Below are 22304 nucleotides of genomic sequence, written 5' to 3'. Positions count from 1 at the left end.
CCTTCTGTGGCTAGACAGTGGCACAGATCTGGGGGGGGGCGGCGATAGGGAGGGTAGTAGAGGAGTGGGGTCAGTTGGCTGCTGGGGAGTTTCTGGGTGGGACATTAAGTCCTGATAATTCTAATGTATTTGTGATTCTGATAGCAAAGAGAATTCAGATAAAATGGCCCAGTAGTTGCTGAGACTTCCTTGGGGCTAACGCCACCCTGTTCTGTCCACCCTTACCTCTAGGTTAGACCCAGCTAGGGGTCCTTAATCATGCTGGTCTTTGGGATTTTCATTTTTCAGTTTATACAGATGATGCAAAAGCCCTCACTGACTGGTTGTCACTGCCGACTCCATCTGTCTGTATTGCTCAGTGAGTGGCCCCTGAGCCACTGGCTTCAGCTTTACCAGGTCAATTTGTAAAAAAAAATTGATGCTTAGGACCCACAGGAGTCTGGAGATAAAAGACCTAGGGAACACAGACAGCTTGGGGTGGGTGGAGAAATTTCGGGAGATATACTGCCTTTTGTAAGGGGGGGGTGCTAAGTTACAAAGGACATTAAATGTTACACTCTGTTGTTTAAACTCAACATTATAGGGACTCCTGGGTGGCTCAGTTGGTTAAGTGTCTACCTTCGGCTCAGTTCATGATCCCAGGGTCCTGGGATCGAGCCCCGCATCGGGGAAGCCTGCTCTTCCCTGCTCTGCGGGAAGCCTGCTTCTCCCTCTCCCACTCCACCTGCTTGTGTTCCCTCTCTCGCTGTGTCTCTCTCTGTCAAATAAATAAGTAAAATCTTTAAAAAAAAATGTCAATATGTGGCAATTTTAAGTGGTCATAAAAAGTGTGAACCAGCCCTTTATGATTGGAGATAGAAAATACTGGAAATAAAACTGTGGTTATTCCCTGAGTGGGTGGACCTCCTCCCTTCTCTTTGGCTACCAGTCAGTCTTTGTCCAGTGGGCTACATTGAATGAGTCTGTTATGGCTCCAAGCCCAGGATGGTCTGTCTAGTTCACCAATAAGCTGCAAAAATATCTCAACTTCTAGAAGGCTTTTTGTTTTGTTTTTCCCCTGTGCTTTATTTAATTCTGTCTTGAGAGTCTTAAATTAGTTGCAGCAATAGAACATACTAGTTTCCTGGGTCTGTGGATGGGAGAAGTGGTTCAGGAGTGATCTTAAGCTTGCATTTCCTGAGTTGGTTGTGGTTCACTTACTAGCTTTATCGATTAAAAGAACAGGTGATTCCTTTAAAAGTCAAATGTCAGAATGCTGGAAATAGGGCTTTTTGAAAGGACCACTCGTTAAGCGCACATAAATAATGATATAAGCACACAGCCAACTCAGAAAACATGTTTAACTATTGACAAGAATGAATAATACATGGTCTCTGATAGTGTTTGCTGCATGTGGCAGGATGTTTTAAACGGGAGGAAAAAAAAAGCCTTCTGCATAAGGCCTGCATTTGGTTAACCTTATATTCAAAGACAAGCTTGACTGTCATCTGTTATATTTATAGAACCATCATCAATTCAGTTTTACGGTTAAACTTTATAGAATCGGTAGGAGGTAGACTTTGAAAAATTGGTTTCTACAATGTGCATATAGCAACTTCAAAGATACCTGGTCAATATTATTGCAGTGATTTGTGTATTCTCCTCTTTAATTATGTGATGAGTCCTAGCGCCATAGAATTTGCCATCGTGGATGATCTCTGGAACTTGGCCATGTCTCATTTAATGGAATGGCATTTCAGTTATAATTTAGCATACTTCTTTCTACTGCTAAGTGAAAGCAGAGTTTATATAATTGAATTTACACTCATGGTTCTTTCATTTTATAAATTTATAATTTGAAAATTGCACGTTTCAGTGTGTAGTAAGTCAGCCATAGTTATCAAGAACTCATCGTGAATTAACCTAAAAATCTTTGTTCTGGGGTTTTCAGATAATATGTTGAATAAATTTGAAGAAAGGCTTTAGGTTAATGCTCAAGTAAAGCTAGGTCTGTTTTACTGCTAAAACTCCCCACACAATACAACAGAATATAAAAGAGCTAAGCAAGGATGGTACTGATAAATACCACAGGTGGATGGCTTATTAGAGACCCAAGACCAGACTGCATGATCAGGAAAGAATAAGCATAGTAAAGTAGACCTTTTTATATCTCCATGGAGAATTAGTGTCTAGAGACCAACTGTGCATTCCCTTATCTCAAGCCCTTTTATAATGCAGGGAGCCTATTTGCCTTACTTTTGCCCATCAGATCATTTCACAGTAAGACCTCTCCAGGTTTAGAGGTCACCGTGTTCATCCTTTCGCATTTTAGTTGATGAAATGTCTGTCTTTTTCCTCCGCGCACTTGAGAAATCCTAAATGTTGTAATAAGAAACAAGCTAAGTGATAAGCTAAATGACTAGACAAATACAGACCTAAAGTGCTAAAAAGATAACCAACTATTTCAAATGCTCATGATTTAACATTTACTATAGAGAGATCTTAGCGAATCTTTGTTCCGGAATAAATCATAGTTGACCATATTCACTTGAAAGTAAGTGATGTGGATGCGGAGTCTGGGTGCACTGTTGGACTTGGATTTGCCCTCACTCCTTTCTCTTTCTCCCCATCTGTATAGTAAGTAAACTCTACCATACTTGATTTTGACTTTCTGTGTCTTCCAGAACCTTGAACTATCAGTGATTTCTCCGTCTTGTTTCTACTTTAGCTTCTTTCTTTATTCTTTGTCTCTTCCCACCTCCCCATATGTATTTGCAATTCTTCTCAGTCCTTGTAAACTCCGTCTTGACAAAATTGCAAGTTCTCGTCTTGACTTTTGCCTTTACTTTAACAACATTCTTTTATGTTGACCATTGTGGATGGTCCCTGGCTCTTCCTACACTGTCTGAGTCCTTCCTAAGAGGCATACGTCCTCACCCCTCTACCTGGGTCACTCCAGGGCCAGCAGCTGACAACTCGTCACCAGATCGAATTGCACAATTTCTGTCCTTATCTGTCTTAACCTTTTCGCAGTAGCATAGAAAACCTCCAGGCTGCTTCCTAAAAATCCTCTCTTCCTTTGCTTTCTGAGACACTTTCCTTCTTTTCTAACTCCCTTTAAGAGCTCGTTTTCTACTTTCTGCCACCTAAATACCAACATTCTATTAGACAACCTTTATAGATTTATATTCCATCATCCCTCCTTCCAGGTAAATACATCCTCCCCTGTCTCCTAAATCTCAAGAGGGTTTCTTTATAATCTCAACCGGACCTTCCTGTTTTTCACATACGTACTTTCTACTGTCCCATCTTTATCTACAGGTAGCGTAGCGAACTTTCAAGGCTGTTTGTCATGGTGGCTGAGACCTCAGGTAAGAAGAGCCAGTGTGCTTGGGTTCAACACCATGTCCAGGCCAGGGATTATATAATCATCCTAGGTGAGCTGTTTACCTGCAGCCTGCCTTCGTTTCCTCAGGGTAGAGTGGAGGTAGTAATAATTCCTTCCTCCTGGGATTGATGAGACAGTTAATGAGTTCATATACATAAAAATTAAACAGTAAGAGTCCTAGGCAGAGTAAGTACTGTGTGTATAAGTACTTTCGATATTTCTGCCATCTCAGACCCCATCTTCTCTATAAAATTTTCCTGGTGCCCCGACTCCAACCAAAGATTATCTCTTTGGGGAAAACTGTTGTTTTGCACTCTCTTCTGACACTTCACTTCCTCTTATTTTAATTGTCTCTGTATGTCTTCTCTCTCCTGCCAGGCTAGAGGAGGCATTTTGTTCACTTGTCCCTGTGCATGACTTATACCTGTCTGTACTTCAAAAAAGTTCTCCCATTAAAATCAAGTGTATTTTTCTTCTGAATAATTTCTGAACATCTGAAGTTCTTGAGGCCACTCTGCATGTTGGATTATTATTATTTTTTTAAGATTTTATTTTTAAGCAATCTCTGCACCCAGTGTGGGGCTAAAACTCGCAAACCTGAGATCTGGAGTTGCACGCTCCACTGACTGAGCCAGCCAGGTGCCCCTACCTGTTGGATTTTTGATGAGAGACCTACCTGTTGGATTTTTGATGAGAGATCTCCAAAGATAGCTTGAGGATGCTTCTGCAGGGCTACTCTGTACTTCATGAAGGAGAATAATGGAGAGGTCACTTGTGGTTCATTTTCTTTTGTATCAGAGACCTTTCTGATTTTGTAGATCCAACTCTTCTTAATCAACTCTTTGGGAAAATTGGGTTGTAGAAGTATGAGTGTGTCTGTCCTTTTTTCCAAATATTTCTTGCACATTTTTATAGTACACTTTCACAGTGCTTTTTGTTATGACAAGGAAATAAATTGTCTTAAATGTTTTAGGAACTTGGACATGGCCCTCTCCCCAAAGGACATTCCCATCCCCTCCATGGTGGTGATGTTACAGCTGCTGAATAGAAGCTTATGACTGAACCAGATACTGAGAACAATAATTCCAACAATGGAAATTATCACCAGGCATTGATGAAACCTCACAGCAAATCACTGTGGCCAAAATACCAAAAATACATGTAGGCTACAGGATCTTTATTTCATTTTTTCTTTTAGAATAAAAATTGTGACTATTTAAAAGAAAAGGAACAGTCATTTGTTGGTATTAGAAATTGTTGGATATAACCAAATGCTTTCTTTCCTCTCTTCTTACTGAATATAGCTTTTGAATTTGTTGTGTTTCTTCATTCTTTGTAAAAGGTCATTCCCCCCAGCCCCTTTTCACTCACCCTAACGTTTGCTTCAGCTGGGTTTAGCCAATAACTTGGATTTTTTTGTGGCCAAGTCATTATAAACCCAGTTGATCTGGTGAAGAATTTGTCTGCAAATGTAATTCACGAGTCAGTTCTGTCTTTATAGGTTACTTTAAAAAAAATCAATAATGGATTGCTTTGTTTATAAACCTGTTGAAGCTTTGCAGCCCCGAATTCGCAGTTGCTTGTTCGAGGATACAGTTCATATGCTCTGGCCATACATTTACCTTTGTCAGGAAACATTGATTCATTCTCAGCATCCTTGTGAAGCAGATATATTTTCTTCTGATTATAAAGTGGAAACAAAATCAAAAAGAGACCTGTTTCATATTGATCATATCATGAAGCAGCAGTCAAACCAGGAATAGCAGTCCCGTCTCTGACGCATACTGTGGCATACTCAGTGTTGTTTTGCTGTACAGGTGGAGTCATCTTCTTCATTGTAATCTGTTTGCTATCATCCTTAAAAACTCTTTTCTCCTGGTTCTAGGTGAAATGGTTAGTTAATCCAGATTTGCATTTTCAAAATCAAAACTTGGCAATGGATGGGACCTTTGTATGATTCAAACTGTCCTACATAGGAGGTGCCTAGATATTACTAGTGCAGAAAAAGAAGACATAAATAAGAATAGCATGTGAAGTTGCAAATATAGTTACTTTTGGATCATATGGGAGAAATTTTATATTAGTCATATTTTTTTTGTTTGGTTTTATATACCAGTTAAGTATACCAATGATTTTTATTGTCCTAGAATTGTGTTGTTGTTCACTGACAGAGTAAGAAAAATGTGAAAATATGCTAATAAGAAATGGAATTGGGTGATACTGTGGAGTGTGTAGTAATTGTAGAAAGAATACAGTGCATGTAATCCCCCCATGGTTTTGAGGTAGTTAATGCCTGGAAACTATGTCATTATGCAAGGTTGCATTTTCTGAAGAGGGACAGTACTATAATTGGGGCTTGCATTTTTGTTCCAAAGACTTGGGCAACACTAATGGATATAACCAGCACAGTGCTACTGGAATAAAGATTCAAAAATCACAAGTGGTGATTCTCTGCATGTTAAAACATCTAAAAATTCAGTACGTGGGCTAAGATAAATACTAACATTTAACTACCAATAATTTTGCTTGCCACCAAGATGCAGACGGATTCTTGAAAGCTGTTTGGAGGGGGTGGGAAATGAGCAAAAATGGGTATGGGGAATACAGGCTTCCAGTTATGGGATGAGTGAGTCTCAGGGGTGAAAGGTATAACGTAGGGAATACAGGCAGTGGTATTGTTAATTGCACTGCGTGGTGCCAGCGGCTACGCTTGGGGTGAGCAGAGCATAACGTCTTGTCTTGTCGGATCACTATGTTGTACCCTGAAACTAATGTACCATTGTGTATCAGCTACAATGAAAAAAATCATCTGGAAACCATGAGGCATAAAAAAAACGTTTTTCAATTTAAAATTTTTTTAAAAGCACCAGCAAAATAGATATGAAATGTCCCCCACTACGCAGAGGAAGAAAGTGAAGCTTGGGGATGAGGAATTCGTCAGGTAGCACAGGTAGTAAATAGAAGCGGACTCCTGCGTGCTCCCCTGAAAACACGCAGATTCCTCAAATCCCCCTCCTCTCCATTTCTCATCACTGAAGTCCGTTCTGACGGCAGTGGGACAAGGTGGGTGAGAAGAGTGTTCTGGAAAAAAGAAAAAAAAGGCAAGCAAGCTATTAGGATGACCCAGGTCTCCGGAAGGACTCTTCTGGGGTGGCTGGTTCCTTAAACTTGCCTCGAAGGACTGAAATCTTCAAGTTAGTCGTGACAATGCTATGGTTTCTTCTATTCAGAACTCCTTTTGATCCAACATTTCTCCTTTTCTCGTTCACCTGCACCCAACCAGACTATTTAGTAAGTGTTTTATTTCAGGGACTATGGACAGGAAAGTATAAATGATAGCTCCCAGAAACCCGACAGTTCACTGGGAAGCTGTAGGAACAACTCCCATCATGGCTAACATATAGTGATCGATGCTCTCCAGGTAAGTAGGGCTGTGTCTTCCTTTGTTTTAAAACACTGGCAGTTTTCTTGACTGAAATCAAAGGCAGTTGGGGTGAAGCCATGTGTTTTCACTTGGTAGCAGCCATATAGGATTTGAGAACCTCAGTTCTGGAAGAGGGAGAACTGTCTTCTATGGAGGCTATTGAGCACTAAGTCAGATCAAGGGCTCCACTCACCACAGCAACTGGCGTCTGCCAGATTGGGCTCCTTTCTGAGCACCAGAGAACAGAGAAACTATTTTAATGGGCTTCCTGATTCAGAAAGCCATTGCTGTAGCTTTTGGTGCACAATGGCATCAAGTTATAAATCGTGGACTGCTAGATAGCCTCGTTCTTATGTGCCCTGAAGGTGTCCTGCTAGAGAACCTTGCCGTAGAGAATATTTGGCTTCAGTTTCCATAAGTTAACAATGAAGAAAGAGATTGGATCTGATGGAGGAGTAGATTTTTAGAAAAGAAGCATTATACGGTAGGTGGAGAGAGACTTTATTCAAAATGAAAAATGTTCTCTCTTGCCTGTCTCATTCGCTCTCGCTCTTGCTCTCTTTTACATGAAGGTAATGAATCTTTGCCCTTACTGTGTTTAAAGTCACGGTGACCTCATGCTGATATTCCCAAGGCGGAGTTGGCATTTAATACCTGTAACTGGCCTGAACTCTCTACCAACTTACAGACTCCAAACAAAATCTTCTAAAGTGTTGCTTTCTGATAGCTCTGTTAAAATGGTGATATGTCCTGGTTTTCTTGCGTAGCTTTTCCATGACAATAAATGTAGAAATGAATTATCCCTTGATTAAAAAAAAAAGCTATTCATGAGAGATGTCTTAGATAAAACTGTTTAATGAAGTTCTGAACATATAAGAGAATCTAGAAAAGATACGGACCTTTATGAACAAATTGAATTTTTTTCCTTGGAAGAAATGTTCCATATTTCTGTGCTCAATTAAAGACAAACAAAAATGGTTCTACCCAAAGTGAGTGGTATAATTGATTGGTGATAGTAGTACTTATGGTTAAACTCTTCAGACTTCTCAAAGGAAGGAAAAGAGAATGAGTCCTCAGTGAAAACCTTCAACTTTGGCAAAATTTAGACTATTTTTATGATACTGGACCATCTTAATATTTATTTTGTCTCAGGAATGAAATCCACCTTTTCCCATAAAATTGAAGATCCTTTTTTTTTTTTTCCCCATGAGAAGATCAGCCTAGGCATAAGCAAAATTGCCTTGTATATTTTAAATATCTCTTGCCAGCTCTTGGGTATGAGGGATTTTGTGGATAGGAGCTTGAGAATTTTAGCACTTACTGAAGAAGAAGTGAATCTAATCACTGCTTAGATCATTTTTCTCACCCGTAGCAAGTGGGTGAAAGCTGGTTTCTGGCAGACAAAATAGACTTTGTCAGGAGGCCACACATGACTAAGTGCTTAGTGGTAGTGTCCTATGAAACGGTATAATTTTGCTTTAGAAAGAAGGCAAATCCTCCATTTACACTGAGCAGTGTTCCTGAAAGATTTGCAAACACCGTTGGTAGCAGCTAATTCTGGATGAGGCAGTGGGGATGATGGCAAGAAAATAATTTCCACATTGTGCAAGTTTGTTGATGTTTTACAAATGCTTCTTAAAAAAATATTTATTTATTTCAGAGAGAGAGAGAGCAGGGGGAGGGCCAGAGAATCTTAAGCAGACTCTGCACTGAGCATGGAGCCCTACACGGGGCTCCATCTTACACCCTGAGATCATGACCTGAGCCTAAATCAAGAGTGGGACCCTTAACCTACAGTGCGACCCAAGAGCCCCTATAAATGCTTTTTATATACAGGAAACAGATTCCTTAATCAGTCTTAGATAACTACTGAATTTATATATATATAATATATATATAATGTTATGTTTAAGTAAGCTGACACCCAGCATGGGACTTGAACTCACGACCCTGAGATCAAGAGTCATGCTCTACTGACTGAGCCAGCCAGATACCGCTGAATTTATATATTCAAATGGTTCTAACATGATGCAGGATGGGAGAAGGAAATTGTTTTAAATTGGCTGCTCAAGCTTGGTAATCATTTTATGTCACTATCTATTTAAGTCACTGACTTTTTTTTTTTTCTTTTTGAGAGTTAGGTAGTAGATCTACTGTTCTAGCAAATTGGACCTAAGAACTCTTCCTACATGGTTTTTCTCAATATTTCTACACAACACTAAACAGAATGTCATGTTAGCTTGAGGGACTTGTGATGGATCCTCTGTAGATTGACTTAAATTCTATTGAAAAGATAGTTCTCAAATATCTTTAGCATTGCATAAAAGGGAAGAAGGCTAGTATTTGATCGTTTTTAGAAAATGCTCCTTCTTAGAGTTTGGTGTAGGGCAGATATTGGCAAGCAGGACCACCAATGGTTGGTAGATGACCCATCAAAAGTAGGTCAAGGGAAACAACTGAGTATCTTCTGTAAACACACCACCACAAAATAGTTCTGCATGAGCAAAGCCAAAGAAATGTAATTTTTCTGACAGTTATGTCTTCATCTGACATGTTTTCAATTAAGGTCCATTCCCACTCATTACTTACAGAGCTGATACATTCTAAAAACATTTCCTAAATGTAATTGAAGGGGCGCCTGGGTGGCTCAGTCGGTTAAGGGTCCAACTCTTGATTTTGGCTCCGGTCATGACCTCAGGATTGTGGGATTGAGCCCTGCATCTTGCTTCTTGCTCAGCGGGGGAGTCTGCTGGAGCTTTTGTCTCTCTCCCCCCTCCCCGTTACTTCTCTCTCTTTATAAAACAGATAAATCTTTAAAAAAATAAATGGAATTGAAAACATCAGATAGTATTTTTTGATAAATGTTTAGATGTTTTATAATCTTTATTTCTAATTTTTAACAAGCTTCGCATGTGTTGACATTATTGTATATTTATCATACATTTTATGTGCAAAGAAATCCAGTTATAGCAGTAGACCAAGTGATTGTCCATTTGATCTTCAGGGTGCAAGATGGTGTCAGTTTTTATGGTAAAAATTAGCAGGAATATGGAACTTGATTGTCTTAGTCTGTTCCAGACAGAGAGTACCCTAGACTGGTGGCTTCTACTTTCTCACATTTCTGGAAGTGGGGAGTCCAAGTCTAGGGAGTAGCTTGGTCAGGTTCTGGCGAAGGCCCCTTTCCAGGTTGCAAAATGCCAACTTCTTGTTTTGTCCTCACCGTTATGGAAGGGGCTGGGGGGGATCTCTGGGGTCTCTAAAGGGCACCAATTCCATTCATGGAGGCTCCACCTTCATGACCTAAGCACCTCCCAAAGGTCCCACCTCCTAATGCCATCACCTTGGGGATTAGTATTCAATTTACGAATTTTGGGAGGACACAAACATTCAGTCCATAATATTGATCATAACACATTTTTCACATACGTAGCATTTTGTTAGTGTCTTTCAGAAAACACACACACACACACACACACACACACACACATCCCCTACCTTCCCACCCCCAAAAATGAACTTTAAATATCTTCATTTTACAGAGTAGGAAATTTGAGACCCAGAGGGGAAGATGATTTGCTCAGTCTTAAGCGGATTATTTACAGCTGGGACCAGCGCTCAGCGTGCTTTACATTTTTAGCAAACGTCATACTGAGTGCTAGGTGGTTTGTTTTTGACACGTCTTTTAAAAGATTCATAATTTATTTAACTTTTTTCTAAACGACATTTTGTCATCTGCCTTTCTGCCTTTATTTTCTCAAAATGAGAGACTAAATTTTAATTCAGGAGGCTTGCTGATGATAGATTGGTTTGTTTTAAGGTAAGAAAATTTTAAGTGCATAAGAGGAAAGTTTCGGATGAGCTGATCACATTTGAGTTTGTAAGAATTGTTGTTTAATGAAATTCTGGATTGAATTCAGCATCTAGAGAGGTGATTTCAACCCCCGTGTATCCTGGCGGTTGTGTGTACGAAACAAATATGACTTAGATGATTTTCAGTGGCTAAGAAACATCTTCCATGTTCCTTGACAGCCTTCCTAGAGCAAAAGTAAAAAAGAATTGGAAGAACTTTGTAGGGGAGATCATCTCTCTTAGAGTATGTTGATTACAACATAATCTTACAAACGATTTCTTGCCCTTAATCCCCCAAAGAAATTTTTTATGTAAATTTTAAGTGCGCAAGAGTCATTTTTTTAGGTTTTCTATAGTGACGATATGTAGGATCACATCGTTTTCTTGATAGATAGATAGATAGATAGATAGATAGATAGATAGATAGATTATATTATCCAACATTAGCTTGTAACAGGATTTTGTTTTATAAGGAAAAAAAAATACTTGGGGAGCCTGGGTGGTTCAGTCGGTTAAGTGTCTGCCTTTGGCTCAGTTCACGATCCCAGGACCTTGGGAGCGAGCCCCATGTTGGGCTCTCGGCCCAACGGGGAGCCTCCTTCCTCCTTTGCCCCTTGCTCGTGCTCTCTCTCTTGCTATCTCTCTCTATCTCTCTCTCAAATAAATAAAATATTAAAACAAACAAAAAAAGTACTTGTCAGCTTTAAGGCTCAACAAAATATTTGCTTTGGAGAAAGAATTAAAACCTGATTTTTAGGTCATTTATTACTTTACTTCATGTACTTATTTCTGAGGCCAAAACCCGTCACCTCACCTTGCCTGCCTAGCTAGGGAGTTGCTCTTTTATGTGCCTTCCTCCGCCTGAAGACAGAGAAACACACCTTTGGAATTTTCATGGAAGTTCATGAATACACACTGTCATTTACTAGGAAAAGTCATTAGCTGCCAGTAAACAAAGGAACGTTGTATCAGAGATGAGTGTGTAGTGTAGGCTAACGACTGGGCTGTGAGGTCAGTGTCACGAGTGGTGGGTGTGGATGCGGGCCCTGAGTTTGCTGGCAGGTGAGGCCAAGAGAACCGGTAGAGAATACACCACCGTTGGTCCCTCCTCAGCCTTTCATGGCCTCCCTCTGGCTTCCCACTTCCTATCCCAGGTTGCTTTGATCAACAAAACGGTGCGAGAGTGACCCTTTATCTCCTCTCTTCACCAAAAAGCAAGACTTTTAATTCTTTTAGAATATTTGTTTATAGCCCAGTGGGATTAATGAACTAGAGAGAGGTTTGGTTTTATAAGATAAGGGGAATAAGTACGGGACAGCTGTGGGAGATTTCAAACGCTATGTTAGGACCTTCAAAGTATTAAAAGTATTGGTACTTTATAAAAGAAAAAAATTCTTCTGCAGAAAGTTGAAAAAAGGAGTGGGGGGAGGCATTTGACAGTGTTACCTTCCCTCCTAAGGAATTGACGTTTAGCTTATTAGCTGAGATAAGGCGTTGATCAAGTTTTTTGCCTTTCATGTAATTAATAGGCAGTAAATGAGTTTTAACTGCAGAATTTTGGTTCTGTCTTCATCTTGATGACTGAAATGGATTTTCCCTTGTTTCCTTGGAACAAAGGAAGAGGTAGTGGGAAGATGAAATATTTCTTCTATGGTTGCTCTCGTATCAGCTCAAATTTGGAGGAAGTAGATTTGGTGACTAGTCTGAAGTAGACTAATTTACTATTAGCAGCATGGTAACAGAATGGTGATGACATATAAATGCACAGCCTTCTTTTCCACATACACCCAGGCAGCAGGAGCAAGCTTGAAATGCACATACCAAAAACCTTCTTGATGACATTTAAAAATATTTTTAAATATTCGTTTAATGACAGCACTTCTCAGGCCTGATGGTAGAGCTTGTGTGTTTCGAGCCCTGGTTCTACTATTCTCTTGGAATTTACGAGCATAGAACTACCTAAGTAAGAATTGCAAAATTAAATGATGGGGAAAGTAATTAACATTTATTGTAGGCCCATGACATGTCAAACATTGTCCTGATGCCTCACATTAAATTCTCTTAAGGTTGACATTTTTTACCAGACAGGGAATGAAAAGACAATGAGCTTAAGTAACTTGCCCAAGGATTCAGGGCAGGTGCGCTGGGGAAATGTGATTCATAGCAACATCTTATGAGTCAACCATGACGCAACATGCAAACACTCCATGAAATAATTCTTGTTCAGAGTTTTCCAGATTACACACAGTGAAGTTCTCTACTGTTGCTGACCGTTAGTTATTTTCTGTGCCAATCTGAAGCCATAAGTCTTACAGTTTTGGCCCTTGTGGCATCAGATTCTCTTGTAATTTTAAAGGACAGCTCTGGGAGTTTGCTTTCCTTTGACATGTTTTAACTAAGAGATCAACTTAAGTGTTTGGTTACTGTATCAACACATGGAGCTTAGTTTTCGGCCCATCGGCATGGGTCTGAGTTTTTAATGGATAGTGAGTGTCCCAGATGTGCAGTGCAGAAATGCAAAGGTAGTGTTAGCCTTCACTGTAGCCCAGATTTAGGTTTAAGTGACTTCCAAGGTGGATTATTTGTTGCTGGGTTTTTTTACACCAACTAATTTCCTTCAAAATTAGAAGTAATAGATACGAGAGAAGTGATTAAAATATATGCCCATCGCTCTCCTTATTTCTTAAGGATACTGATACAAAGCCCCACTGACAAATGGGGCAATGAAAAGGTTAAGGGCAGAGAGTACCTGAAGTTGTGAATTTCATCATTACCTTGACGACATCCTGAGTTCTGAGTCACCCCACATCTGCACCAACCTTGTGACCCGGGCTGGGTAACATTCCTGAGATGAGCTCTGTCCAGTTAGCGGCTTGTTCGTGACTGTTCCCTTTGACCTCCTGGATGGTGCCTTTTCACCTTAATTTTGTTGGATTTGGCCTTTTGCTTATAGGTACCGCCCCATGAACTCGGCTAGTTAGAATTTCCATATGGGTAAAAGGAGGATGCTAATGGTATATTTACTACCTTATGGTCTGTTGAGAAGATTAAATGAAACAGTTTAGTAATGTGTTTAAGATTTAGGATAGTGCTTGACACTCAGGAAACCATTAATAGATGTTAATTTTTAATTTTAATTTACCCCGCGTATATGCAGGGCTTTCACTCATATTATCTTGGGAAAAACCAGACTACCCTGCTTTTCCAGGTTCTGGTGGATTCTATAAGCCTTCCTCTGATACCCCGCTGTAACTTACACAAGAAAATTAGCAAAAAGCAGGGGTGTTTATTAACTCTTGTGTTTGAAAAACAAATAGGGATAGAGACTTTCTTACTTACAACTTGATGATGTACATTCATTTCCTACCCAGAAATGAATCGCAGCTGGGCTTAAAGAATAGAAAGTGGCCCTAACTGTGTTTCAGAAAACCAATTTTAGTAACACAGATTTTAGGTTTGTAAACCAACATGACTTTAAGCCTCTGGGGATAGCTATATAGAATTTCATGCTGTGTGTGTCAGAAAGAGGCTGCATTTACACTTTGTCCTCTATTCTGTAATTTGTAAGTTGGTGTATGGGTTTCTATTATAGAATTGGAGAATATAGAGAAAAAGCAGAACTGTCAGGTTTTGTTTCTTAGCTCTAACCTAATGTTCCAAAATATATCTCGACATATCAGAGCTGAAATTATTTTGACATTCCTGCACACTGGCTAAATAAGAACTCAGTTATAAACTATATTTAAAACACTGGTCCAATTTATTTCTTTATATTTTCATTTATTGCTTTGTGATTGCTTATGAGATTAAAGTGTATTTAATTGTATTTTACCATATGTATTTGCCCTACTTCTGAGGGAAAAAATAACCAAAAATTAAGTCAAATAGAAACCATTGGTGTCTGAAGTGGGTTATGACCAAAAACCATTCTTTTTTTAAAAGAGATATGTAAGAGAAATTCTTTCAGAACATAATAAAGGCCTTCCTTCAGACTAGGAACATTATTTTGGTCACCTTTCAACTTACTGCTTTTTTTCTCCTCCAACATGAAAGGCATTCCAGACAGGAAATTCACATATGGGGTGGAAATTAGCAGATAGAGACACATTTTGACTGAAGAATAGCACTCTGCTATCTAACACCCAGCTTTTAGAGATAAATGTAGATTATTTCACTCTCATGAGTCATGGTTTGAGAAGTGTAAGGAATAAAATTTTCTGTTCCAAATGGATGACATAAAAAAAAAAAAGTGACTGATCAACAAGAACTTTATAACTAAACCCAGAGTCGTCCTTCACCTGGGACAGAACCAGGTCATCTGTCACCTGTACTTTATAACCTCCAGTGGGGCCCAGGGCAAGGCTCTCTCTACTGGACTTTTCTTAATTGTGGGGACTAAAGAGTATTGGCATTGGATCTCTTCTATGTTCATTGAGGAGAAGCGACTGATTTTCCTCTAAAGAGCTACAGTTTCAGTCGGTTCCCACTGATAACGTGATGGCATCAAAATGAACTTGAAAATAAAAGTACCATGCCTGTGTAGTTCTGGCAATGGTTCTAGACTGAATTTATTATTTATAATTTTATAATTTATTATGTATTTAGATTCATTTTTGTACCAGAGGAGAAAAATTAAGGATCCAAGTACAATTGTAGTTTCTGATGTCAGAATCAAAGGCCTCCAAGAAGCTGGGGACTTCACCTGGAGTAAAAAATTCTGTTAATGAGCACTGAACTAGTTTGAATTCTAGTCAGGCAATTGACCATGAGGGACATTTTTATGTTGCTATAGAGTATTTCTTTGAAGCCAAAATCATCTCAAAAAGCAATGAATACAAGTCTGACACAACTTTTTTACCAGACAGAAGATGCTGTAGGCTTTTCATTTCTTGGGTGATAGTTTTCTCTTAACTGGTCCTGCTGATACTAAGGAGATAGGCCAAATACTACTTGCCTTTGGTCTTTGAAGATATACGTGCTTATATGAGCATGTATATGAACAATGGAGTTTCAGAGGAGTTTGTTGTTTGAGATTGTTTTCTAGAAATTTGTGATTTGTGCTTTGTCAACAGCTGTGCCATTTCTCTGGAAGGTATTTTAAGATTGTGAAGCCTTTTACTAGATCTACTCTAGATCTAAAATGGCTGCCTCTGCCATTTTGTACATAACTGCTCAATACTTAGTATCTGAGCTGCTCATCAGAAAGCACTTAAGAAAAAATAATGCCCCACTTCTCTTTACCATTGACAAGCTTAGTATTTAATCACGGAGTCTTTGATCTCAGTTTATGATTTCTTCCCCTTGCTGCGACTAGACACTGCGTAATTGAGCTCTTTACTTTTTATGATGCGCTTTTTAAGAATTTTTGATTGTGGCAAAATAAGGTAACACGAACTTTACCCTGGTCACCATCTTAAAGTGTACCCTGAAGTAGCATGCTGAACTCTTTACTTTGTAAACGGTAGCCTTCTTTTAGTTTTCATACTTGGAAGCATCGGGGTCCATTCTGGCTGCTAAAACAAACTACCGTAGACTTGCGTGGCTTATAAATAGAAGTTTATTTCTCACAGTTCTGCAGGCTGGGAAGTCCCAGGTGAAGGTGCAGGCAGCTGAGGCTGCGCCTCACCTGGGGACCAGGGCCGGAGCACCGCGGGGTCCCTTCTATGGCGCTGCCCATGAGGGCGCCACCTTCCTGGCCTCATCACCTCGCAGAGGCCCCACCGCCTAATGCCATCACCTCGGGGGGGTTAGGATTTCAGCCTATGAATGGGGGCGGGGAGAGGGGGGCACAGATGTTCCCTCCCGGAGCCACGAGTAACTCCTTTCTGTGTTGTGTCCCGTTGTGCTATGTTACAGAGCTCCAAGATGGGAGGCAAGCTGAGCAAGAAGAAGAAGGGGTACAACGTGAATGATGAGAAGGCCAAGGACAAAGACAAGAAGGCCGAAGGAGCGGGGACCGAAGAGGAGGGAACCCCGAAGGAGAACGAGACCCAGGCGGCTGCCGAGACCACAGAGGTGAAGGAGGGCAAGGAGGAGAAGCCCGACAAGGATGGCCCGGACGCGGCGGCCGGCAAGCCCGAAGACAAGGAAGGCGACAAAGACACGGCAGCGGCGGCCAAGGAAGACGCCCCGAAGGCGGAGCCCGAGCAGACGGAGGGGGCGGCCGAGGGCAAGGCCGAGCCCCCGAAGGCCGAGCCCGAGCCGGCGGCCGGCGACGCCCCCCAGGCTGCGGAGCCCGAGGCGCCCGCGGAGGCCAAGGCGGATGACAAGGGCCAGGAGGCCGGGGAACCCACAAAGACTGAGGCTCCCGCAGCTCCTGCCGCGCAGGAGACGAAAAGTGACGGGGCCCCGGCTTCAGACTCAAAACCCAGCAGCACCGAGGCTGCCCCGTCGTCCAAGGAGAGCCCGGCAGCCACGGAAGCCCCCAGTTCGACGGCCAAGGCCCAGGCCCCCGCAGCCCCCGCAGACGACGCTGCCGAGGCGCCCGCCGCCTGCGCCGAGCAAACCGTAGCGGTCAAAGAGTAACACGGACAGCCTCTGGAACCCGAGTCCCGCTTACACCGCCTGTCTCTCTCTCTGTGTCTCTCTCTCTCTGTCTCTCTCTCTCTCTCCTCTACTAACGCGTTTCCAATTGGAAGTAATGATATGTATTGCCCAAGGAAATTAAAAAATAAATACATAAAAAGGATGTTGTCCCATCGAGGGAGGGAGGGAGGGGGTGGGGAGAATCCAAATAGTATTTTTGTGGGGAAATATCTAATATACCTTCAGTCAACTTTACCAGTCAGTCCTGGATTTTAAAGATCAGTGTCTGAAAGTACAGTACATCTTCTGTACCTGACTGCCGTCACATGCGCTCCGCCGCGAAGATCCGAATAAATGTCTTCTGCAAGGGGGTTGGGAGTGATGCGCTTGATTCTGCCCGCACGGCCTATGCCAAGGCAATCAGATCTTTATGAAAGCAGTATTTTCTGTGTTTTCCTTTTAATTTACAGCTTTTCTTATTTTGATTTTTTTTTTTTTAATGTTGTGGATGAATGCCAACTTTCAGACAGCCCACTTAGCCAGTCCACGTGTATCTCGATGCCAATACTCCATTCTTCCTCCCCAGGTATTTTTGGGAGTAACAAACATTCTCTCATCCTACTTAGCCTCCCTAGATTTCTCATGACGAGTTAATGCATGTCCGTGGTTGGGTGCACCTGTAGTTCTGTTTATTGGTCAGTGGAAATGAAAAAAAAAAAAAAAAGTCTGCGTTCATTGCAGTTCCGGTTTCTCTTCCATTCTGTGTCACAGACACCAACACACCACTCATTGGGAAATGGAAAAAAATAAAAATAAAAAAAAAACACAAAAAAATGTACAATGGATGCATTGAAATTATATGTAATTGTATAAATGGTGCAACAGTAATAAAGTTAAACAATTAAAAAGAAGTAATGAAGACTGTTGGTTTTCTTTTACCACCCCTTCCTCCTTGGTGATTACCTCAGTAGAGAACAGAGTGCTCTGTTGGACATGTTCCTGGTGATATTTCGAAAGAAGTACAAAGCAGCATGCTCACATTTTTGCGAACGTTATCTGTTTAAACAATTAGCTGGTGGATCAGTGTCAATCCATTCTCTTGAAGAGGCTAAACTGAAAACTGACTTTGGCTATGGATATGCATCCTCTAAAAACGGGTGTTACTAATTTACTTGGAACAAATATTTTGAATAAAACAAGAGGCAGTGAGTGGAGTTGCTCTTGAAGGCTCGGAAAGAGAGTTAGAAGATCTTGTAGGAATATCCTATGTATGTACGTTGTGAGACCACTGATGATCATGTTATCCCTTTATTTGTCATATTCATGCAAAGCCTGGAAAGGGGACCCAAGGGTTATGAGGAGGCAGTGAGAACAGCACTGTGAGAACAAGCATGGAACTGGACTTCGTGGTGGCCGGATTCCCGTCCTGCTTTTGCCACCAATGACTTGTATGGCTTTTAAGTCACTTGACCTCCAGGCTTCCCTGCTTTGCCTACGAGAGGGTGAAGTCTTTATGATCTCTAAGCAAAGACTCCTTTCACTTTGGAGTATGTAGTAGTTTGTGTGTATGCCTGGTGATAATTTTATAGGATGGATAGATGCGCACCGACAGATGTGACTTCACCTCCATTCTTTGAGGTTGCTCGGATTCCATATATTCTGTAGATGGAGAAGAGCTTGGAGAACCCGGATAAGCAGTGACTTTTATTGAGAGTGCACGTGGATCTGGAACATGAGAAAAGAAGAAATTGTCTCTTGGATCTCTTGGTGGTCACTTGGTGGGTCTTTTCCAATTGGATTCTAGAAACTAAATCTCAAATGTAAAGTCCTTTAAAATGAACTCAGCTCTAGCCACAGAAAGTTTTCTCATGATTGAATCAGATAAATGACAGATTTTGCGGGGAGTGGGATTGGGTGGTAATTAATCAGGAATAAATATAGTTTCACACTCTAACATAGAAAATTTTCTATAGAACTTGTGAAGGGTGAGTACACTGGAATTAATTCCCAAAGAGAGATTAGGGATACAGTGGATGCACATGAACCTGGTCCTGTTCCTGTGGGTTGAAGAACTTGTCTCTAGTTAACCTCTGAGTGGTCTAGTGTATACCACGTCTAAGATGTTGCCAGTGGGTAATGCTGGGAGAAGTAATGGTCAAACTGAATACTGGGCAGATATACCTGTTGGGTTCAATTCATGTCTGTCATCACCTTTTGGCACTTTTGATTCTTGTTTCTGTAGTGAAATGAATTTGAATTCTTAATGCTTGAAAGCACAGCTTACAAGAAATATGTAAACACCTTAACCACCAAGCACCTGTTTTAGGTAAGGAAGATGGCAGAGGAATGTCCAGGTTGTTAACAATGTGTCCTGGCAGATATAAAATAGCCTGGGGGCAGGTTGTTGTTGCGGGGGGGGGGGGGACAGATTCAGTGAACCGTGGAGGACATTTATATGGTTACTGATATTAAATGCCGTACATTTCTTACAGGTAAATGTGATTGGTGGGAGTAATATGTTATACGTTCACTGTCTTTTCATCCCCTTCTTTTAGTTAAAAAATTCACTAGTTTTTTTGGTGATTAGAACAATCAAATCAGGGGTGCCTGGCTGACTCAGTCGAAAGAACATGCAACTCCTGATCTCAGGGTTGTGAGTTCGAGTCCCATGTTGGGTGTAGAGATTACTTAAAAATAAAATCTTAAAAAAAACCCCAATCAAATCAGCCTCCTGGATTAGTATTTTTTACTATAAATCACTGTTTAGGGGTAAGTGAAACTAAAGAGACATTGTTTTCTCCGTTGACTAACCCTTAGACCTGTTGGGTAGCATACAGGAGAACTAAAGTCTGAACCAAGTATTCATTTTTTGTTCTCTTTTCTAACTCTTTGAATTGTGTTCAAGCAATTAAAGACAGTCATAAATGTGGTCACCAAAATATTTTAAATCAGACTTTTAACCTAACTATGGTTCATGACATTCAATTCTACCATACTTAAGAAAACTTAAGATATAGTCTGAAATCATATATTCAGCAGAAAATGTTGTATGTGTGGGAGTAATTGGCTCAGCCAGGAAGGGAACAATTGGGCAATCCATGTTAATTTTGGATTAACCTAGATTGTACCCGCATCGTGAACAACCTACACTGAAGAGAATGCAATACACAGGCTGTGCTTGACAGGCAAGTCATCACTGCTCGGGACTCACCACCTATTTGGTCCATTAACTCACACGAGTACAACCTCTATGAAGAACGGAGGGTTCCAGGGTCTAATACTTGTTGGGGACCTAATGTGCATACACTAAGGAGGAAGCACAGGAATGGAACTTGTCCAAGGTTACCAGCTTTGTCCCTCGATCTTGAAGGTCCTGTCTAGGGGCTGACACTGCCTCTGCATGATGGAAATGGACCCAAATCCAAAGAGCAGGGGTGCACCAGGCATCCCAGGGTGGCCCTACCTGGCCTCAACCCTAGGAGAAGACCATCTTCAGCCTGGCCTTGTCCCTTGAAGCAGAGGTCACACATGGCCATGATCTGGGAACATGATTCACTATTCTTGGAGAGTTTTCCAGTGGGGTCAAGACCCAAGGTCTAGCATACAGTAGGGAACTGGTGGCCAATTTTGGTGCTGACAAGATCTAGACATTCTTCAGCTGCCAGAGTTGGGTAAATTGGTAAGGGCCAGCAGCTACACAAAGTTTGTTTTCATAAGGCATCCTGAATCCTTAATTTTCATTCAATGAAACATCATGGCGTATTGAAACACTGTCTTCATCGAAACATACACACAACATATCCCTTAATGTCCACTGTCAAGAGCTGGCTTTGGGACACCCATCTTAGGTTGCTCCTTTACAGATAGGCGGCTGTGACATGACTGATTTCAGTCAAGTTTCATTTATGGGGAAAAACCTGCTGTTTATAGAATTTACTATTTTGGTGATCAACTTCGTGTCTCAAAATCGATGAGATTAATCTTCATTCTTTTGATTGACATTTTTAACTAATTTCTCCAATACTGAAAATTGGATGCTCAGAAGGTAATGTTAAGAATATGCCAAATAACACATCACTAATAGTTGTGAGAGTAATCAGATGAGCTTTTATGTGCACCCTCATAAAAGGAGGCAAGATTTGCCTCATTTTTAGCTGGCACTGCTTCTGGTCTGCCAAGAAGTTAATATTTTAAACATTTAGTTCAGGGACTGCATTTGTTTTATTTTTTAAATTTAATTTTTAATTTATTTTTTATTATTTCATTTTATTGTTATTATTTTTTTTTTAATCCTCTCTGCTACTGGAAAAGTGAAAAGGACAATGTAGGGAGTTTTTCATGAAGATATATGTCTTTGGTTTAAAAAAAAAAAAAAGCTATACCTTATCCTGAGCCTGTAAGTTTCATGCCCCCCCCTTTTTTAAAGATTTTATTTATCTGACAGAGAGAGTGCAAGAGAGCACAAGCAGGGAGAGCTGCCTAGGGAGAGGGAGAAGCAGGCTCCCCACTGAGCAGGGAGTCTGATGTGGGCAGAACTCGATCCCAGGACCCTGGGATCATGAACTGAGCTGAAAGCAGACGCTTAACTGACTGAGCCACCCAGGCGCCCCTGTTTCATGCCTTTTTAATAAAAAAGATTTTATTAATGTATGAAATCTCTAAGTCCCAGAAACCACTGTTCTGGAACATTGCTCTGACTCTTTCTCAGTCTTCATTTTATTAAGAGCAATTTTCTTTCTGAAACTGTATTTTTCTATCCACATAGAGACTGAAGTAAAGAGAGGGAATATCTCTTTGGAAAAGAACTGTGATCTTTAGAAAGAATACTCTTAGTGTAACTGTATACACCGAAATGAAAAATCAAATAACAATATCGTATATCTCTATCTCATGTACACTTGACCTTCATATTTTTTAAGGTCCAAATATAACATGTGTTCCTCATTTTTTTTTCCTTTGAGGGTAGTTTTATGTTTCTCCTGAGTTTCTCTCTGAGTCCAGAAAGTTCACTTTTAATATCACTCATTTATAAATTAATTGGCCTCATATAATGTATCCATTGCTTTTGTTTTAGCTCCCTCAGGCCAGTGTGTTAAATTGTCAAATGACAAAATGATGAAGCAATATGCACTGATTTAG

General features: G+C 40.6%; 1 protein-coding gene across 3 annotated transcripts in view; it reads left to right on the top strand.

Annotated features, from left to right (window-relative positions):
* BASP1 (brain abundant membrane attached signal protein 1) overlaps window positions 1–18076 on the top strand; it is an 85874-nt gene extending 67798 nt beyond the window's left edge. For all 3 annotated transcript variants that reach the window (XM_025867450.2, XM_025867448.2, XM_025867449.2), the window contains exon 2: window positions 16497–18076. In XM_025867450.2, coding sequence (XP_025723235.1) covers window positions 16506–17165 — 660 coding nt within the window. In that variant the 5' untranslated portion in view covers window positions 16497–16505 and the 3' untranslated portion in view covers window positions 17166–18076. The remainder of the gene's footprint in view (window positions 1–16496) is intronic.
* The last annotated feature ends 4228 nt before the right edge of the window (window positions 18077–22304 follow it).

The sequence above is a fragment of the Callorhinus ursinus genome, unplaced genomic scaffold (genome assembly GCF_003265705.2).
Source record: "Callorhinus ursinus isolate GAN/ISIS: 27379988/994484 unplaced genomic scaffold, GSC_fseal_2.0 scaffold3, whole genome shotgun sequence".
NCBI lineage: Eukaryota > Metazoa > Chordata > Mammalia > Carnivora > Otariidae > Callorhinus > Callorhinus ursinus.
This window is presented reverse-complemented; position numbering and strand designations above follow the sequence as displayed.